The sequence below is a fragment of the Tachypleus tridentatus genome, chromosome 8 (genome assembly GCF_004210375.1).
Source record: "Tachypleus tridentatus isolate NWPU-2018 chromosome 8, ASM421037v1, whole genome shotgun sequence".
Taxonomy (NCBI): domain Eukaryota; kingdom Metazoa; phylum Arthropoda; class Merostomata; order Xiphosura; family Limulidae; genus Tachypleus; species Tachypleus tridentatus.
In genome coordinates this window covers 84,762,484-84,768,713 of record NC_134832.1, presented here as the reverse complement: position 1 = coordinate 84,768,713, position 6,230 = coordinate 84,762,484, and the positions used below count along the sequence as shown (strand labels likewise).

General features: G+C 32.7%; 1 protein-coding gene across 1 annotated transcript; it reads right to left on the bottom strand.

The window, feature by feature from the left end:
* Positions 1-1,773: 1,773 nt before the first annotated feature.
* On the bottom strand, positions 1,774-3,335 carry mRpL43 (mitochondrial ribosomal protein L43). Its single transcript, XM_076449907.1, has one exon. It carries the CDS (start codon positions 3,287-3,289, stop codon positions 2,684-2,686), a length of 606 nt encoding a protein of 201 aa, XP_076306022.1. The 5' UTR covers positions 3,290-3,335; the 3' UTR covers positions 1,774-2,683.
* Between the last annotated feature and the right edge of the window lie 2,895 nt (positions 3,336-6,230).

Below are 6,230 nucleotides of genomic sequence, written 5' to 3'. Positions count from 1 at the left end.
TTGTTTTTGTGTCACACACCATGTTCAGTCTCTCTATATCTCAGCTTAGTCAAACTTGGCATTACTTCAGGATTTACCCTGATGATCCTCTGTTATAAAGTGGATCTACCTGTTACTTTTTGTAGATATCAATTTACCCTGAGAGCACATAAAGTTAACTCATGATATTAGGAAAATGTAGGTTAAAAAAATCAAGTTAACACAAAAATACACAACTTTATAACCTATATGCTTTCAAAAAGTAAACCTTTCTTCATCACTGGAATATTATAACTCAGTTTCCTAGAGATACATTTTATCTACTATTTGTGAACATCATAAGCTTTTAAACAAACAAGGAATTAGTGATACTGCAAGAATTGCAAGCTTCTATCTTGCATGTAAGTTATATTCCATTATTTTTTAATGTTGGTTTCATTAATAATATTGTTTACTAATTCTATTATTTTTCATTCATTTGTTCTATATAGACATATATTATTATGATCTCCTGAGCTGGCCTATGTGACACTACTTGTATTATGGCCAAAGTATATTGTTAATAGTGAAAGTATCAAGCTGAGGAACAAATACACTCTCATCTACTGAGTCAATTTTTAATTGATCTATATAGATAGTGATCAGAAGTGGAGAAGAATTAAATTAACAATATAAATTTCTGGTAAAGAAGAAAATTACTCAAAATTCGATAAATACATAAAGATAAGCATTTAATCTTGAATTTTGAAACTTGTTTTAACCTTCAAAACAAAATGTGAAAAAAGATACAACTAAAGTATGTAGTTTTGTGTTGTTTTTTTAATTTCATGCAAAGCTACATTAAGGCTATCTGCACTAGCCATCCCTAATTTAGCAGTATAAGACTAGAGGGAAGGCAGCTAGTCATCACCACCCACCACCAACTCTTAGGCTATTCTTTTACCAATGAATAGTGGGATTGACCATCACATTATAATGCCCCCATGGCTGAAAGGGCAAGCAAGTTTGGTATGACAGGGATTTGAACCTGCAACCCATAGATTACAAGCAGAATGCCTTAACCCACCTGACCATGCTGGGCCTAGTTAGATATTAATCATTGATAAACAATAGGTTAAATATGTGTTTTATCGATTTGTTGTCTTGATTTACTGTCACATCTGATTAATAAATTAAAATTTACATTTTACTTTTCTACTTTTCATCATGGAGAACCAAATTCAACAAAATGTATTTTGTACAGATCTTTGGTAGAACTACTGTTTAATTTTCAGGACAAACAATTATATTGTAATTATTATAATGTTTTAAAGATATTTTGTACTTGGTATAACATTCCAATAAAGCCAATACATTAATTTATTTAATGTATTAAATCTATTAAAACTGAATTCATACATTATGTTTACGTCAGTAGTTCACAACCTGTGGTACATGGAAATCTTTGAAAAATACTAAAAGAAAATTGGAGGGGATAGTCTCACTCTTAAAGTATTTAACTTTTTTATTAGTAACTTCATTCTTAAGGCCTGACTGCAGGTATGTTACATAAGAAAGGATTAGGAACCACTGTTTCAGATTATACATACACTAACGTAATTATCAGTGTTCATAAAATGAATAAACTTTCTAATTTGTCTTCTAAATGATGAATTATTTAATTTTTTAACATTGGCTAATGTTAACTGCTTTCATCAAACATGTCTTTAAGAAATGTTGAAGTGCTTTATGAATTATCTTTTATAGAAAACATTTTACAATATGGCATCTTCTTTACCACGATCAATTACAAGTGAATTTCAATACTTTATTCCATGATTCATAATTTTTTTTGTGTCAACAACTCCAAATTGGGCAAAGCTATATACACTACAATAATTCTCCTCATTCAACTGAGCAATTTATTTCATAATGTGTTAATACCCTCCTCACTATGAGGGGCAATCAACATTTTTAAACAGTCATTTGGTGTTACCCTTATTATTGAAATAAGAGTACATGTTATCCTCTTTTCATATTTTGAAAATCTAAACACTTGTAACATCAACACTTAATATAAAATCAAAAATTTCTTTTCTTTAATCATGACTGTTATGTTAATGAAACATCTTGCCAAAACATGTTTTGTATGTAGCAAGCAATTATTTGTAGTTTATCATGAGTTGTTAAAATGAACTTCATAGTCTGGCTAAAGCTTGATTTTATTTCTTACATAAGGTGCATCACTATAATTATATTCCACCAAATAAAAGTATTAAATAGATCATTCGTAAAAACTAAAATTTGTAATCCTAATTCAGCTTCTAACCAAAATGTTAACTCTACTACTTAAACTGCAAAGTAATGCATTTTCCAAGATATCATAATACAAACTGTGTACACAAAACTTGTATGAAACTAATTACTTAAATACAGCATGAACATTAAGAAAGAACTCAACATAATTTTCATTTTTACAGAATTAAAACTGCTGGGCTTCATAACAAGGTAAGTTGTATGAAAAACTAACCTTATAATAGTGAAATATTTTTTTTTAAATACAAAAAATATCTGATTTGTTTTTATAAATGTATCTTTTTTTTCACATGAGCAAGCAGTGAAAGTGTCTATCAGGTCATTTTAAAACCTCAAACAACTACTCTTATAAATTATTCTAAACAGTTTGTTGACATGATCTACATAACAACTACATTTATTTATTTTCTCACTTTTCATCAGACATGTTTAATGGTTGTGGACCATTTTCTGTGTTCCTAGTAGTACTGTTGGTATTAGAATTATCCTGAAATCCTACTTGCTCTGCAATCTGAACAAGTTGCTCTGTTGCTGAAGGCATTAAAGACTTGTACTCTGATCGTTCCTTTACAGGGAAAGTTGCAACATTCAAGTAGCTCGGTTTGTGTGTGAATGGATTCCACACACCTTGAATGCTTGGGTGATCAGTATGCCAGTGCTTCCTTAATCTTATTATTGGGAACCCCGATTTGTTTTTCAAGTACTCCAACCACTTGCGCACCTCATCTTGAGTAAAGTTGTTGCAAGTAATGTAATCTTTATGTCCATTCAAATACTCAGCGCACATATAAGTTCCTCTGTGTCGGCGAGGTTTTAGATACACAACTGTTCCAGGGTTTGCACGGGCAAAATCTACGAGCTCGGTTTCAATAAATTCTCTTACGCCTTTACTACTTCCGCTACTCTTGCAAAATATTAGGCTTACCCTTTGTAACTGATTAACGAATCGACCTACACCATTTTGTAAATTTGTTTTAATAAAACCACTTTGCAAAAACAAATGACGATGTGACATGGCGCCCACTTCTATCTCTTACTTTCCTACACCTTGTGCCACCTAGTGTTTAGCCATAACAATTTTATGAATATGAAATAATATTTTATATATCTGGAAATATAAACACTTCTGTGCAGAAGCGTTAGGCCAAAGCCAGAAAGTAAATTTCAAGCTGCTTTCAAAGAACAATAGAAAGTATATCACAGGTAAAATATCAGGATTTTATTAATCTTCGGACTTAATAGAAAAGAAACTCAGTGGAAGCGCTTGAGTTCAGCAAACAGTTAATATTTTGTGCGAGTCTTCTTCATACTGTAGATCTGGACATATTTCTGTCATTTGGTACATAGTCGTTTTTCTCATGCTTGAGGTTAGTGACAGTCTTCCCTCAGTCCCGTAGGCTGCATAGATAAAGATACTGGACATCAGTATCATTAAATTTAGGTCTTCTGTCTCTTCCCTTCCTATTCTCAAATTTATCTATCTCGGTCTCATGTTCTAGGTTATACTTGAAAGTGTTTGAGAAGCATTTCAAGTCTGCAGCAATTTCTCGGAGAGTCCAACCAGCATCACATAAAGTTTTTTTCTTGTGAACTTTCTGCTCTACTGACAATTCTCTACTGACTTGGGGGGCATAACATAATAACATAACTTAATATACAGTGTTAACCACTGTTTTTATTGGGGGTTATTTGTAGACTGCTATTAAATTGATTTACTCTAGCATATTCTGCAACAATATGCTTGCTTCGTGCTATATAATCAAGACACTACACGGAGTACCATGACAGCTATTCCAGGCTTTATACTTGATCAGTATGTATGTTCATTCAAGCAGAATCCTTAAAGATATGCTCTTGGTACAAGTGTATGGAACTTCTAAAGAATGATAAGTATTCTCACCTTGGCTTATTCAATTGTTAAAAGGGATAAGTGAAGCATTACCATAGTGTTGAAAATTACATTCTTTAATTCATGGAAGAATTAGTCCATAAATTAAAATAATGTCAAAATATTATCTTGTCCTAACACTTTTACATGGTATTGTATGTATATACATTATTTACTATTTGAAATATTCTCGAGTAAAATATATTCATAAAACAAAAAAGCAAAATACATCATTAAATATTTGTATTCAAATGTTTTCCGTATCTCAAAAACTGAACATTTAAAAATTGTAAGTGAATCTTTCAACAATGTATAGTGTTTTAATAGATTTAAATTCGTGTTTCCCTCATAGTTGTTACATATTATATCAGGTCATCCCTCAAGTAATGTCCAATTTTAGGTTCAGAAAAATAAAAAGAATTTCAAACGCTTTTAATTTTATTCAATCAATAAAGTATGTTCCATTATTATTAATTACTTCCTGCCAACAATTCACAAGCTTCTAAATGCTACTTCTATAGAAGTATTGGGGTTTGGAAGAAAATAATGTAGAGAAGGTAGTTTGACATCTTCATGTGTTCCAAGCTCTTTATTGTCTGGCATGGCCAGGTGGTTAAGGCACTCGACTCGTAATCCGAAGGTCACGAGTTCGAATCTCCGTCACATCAAACATGCCCGCCCTTTCAGCTGTGGGGACGTTATAATGTTACTGTTAATCCCACTATTCGTTGGTAAAAAAAGTAGCCCAAAAGATGGCGGTGGATGGTGATGACTAGCTGCCTTCTATCTAGTCTTACAGTGCCAAATTAGGGATGGCAAGCGCAGGTAGCCCTCATGTAGCTTTGCGCGAAATTCAAAACAAATCAAACCAAACCAAGCTCGTTTTCCATCAAACTTCGGAATAAATGATAATCAGATGGGGCCAGGTCTGGAGAATAAGGAAGATGTGGAAGTTTTTCCCAGTTTAGCTCTTCAGTCTTTGCAGATGTGATCCTTCCTGTATTAGGCGAAGCATTTTCCTGGTGTGACACAACATCTTTACGATTGATCAAAGCAGATCTCTTTTCTTTCAGTACAACATTCAAACGCTCTAACTGTTGATAATAGAAGTCTGGTGTAATCGGTAAATTGAGTGCAGCAACTGATAGTGGATCACACCAACAATATCACACCAAATGCTTAACAAGAATTTCCTAGGGTGTATGTCTATTTTGGGCTGTGCTTTAGCCAGTTTACGTGCACTGAGCCATTGTCTGCTTCGCTTAGCATTTTTATAAAATATCCATTTTTCATTTCTAGTTATTAACTTGTCCAAAAAAGATGAGTTACATTCACGATAGTGCATAGAAGTGAAAATGTCCACTTTTGCTCTGAGGTTGACTTCTGTTAAAAATGGGGGACCCATTTTACAAGTTTTGAAACCTTTCCAAGTTGTTTCAAATGATAGTGAACTGTTGAATGGGTTGAATTAAGCTTCTGTGCTAGTTCGTCAACTGTTACAGCACAATCTTCATCAAGTGAAGCCAGCATCAAGTCACAATTAAATTCAATAGGACGACATGAACGTAGCGCATCACTTAAGCTGTAGTCACCTAATCTGAACTTCTGAAACCACCCTTAATATCTTCTTTCATTGAGAGACTCCGCACGTTAAATAGTTGTATGTTTCGTGTAGTTTCTGCTGCACTATTGCCTTTTTTACACTCATAAAGCATTATATACCTAATGTGCTCCTTAGACACACCCATCTTCATAAGGGTTTATTTGATTAATGATCTGAAAAAGTCAAGTTGGGTTAATTTCTTTTATTTGTCTGAATATTTTTATACGCGTCCTACTACATATTTTCGTCATTAAAGCCTTCTACAATGAAAGAAATGATGATGCACCTTCTGTATTAAATTTTCGGCCATTACTAATAGGATGACCTTATAATTTATCTCAGACAAGTCTCTCATTTCCTACGTTATGTACATTTGTATTACGATTTCAAACAGCTAAAAATTGTAATTTAGAAGCTAATTCAAAATTAATATGTATTAAATTGATACATACAAACTTTCGATTT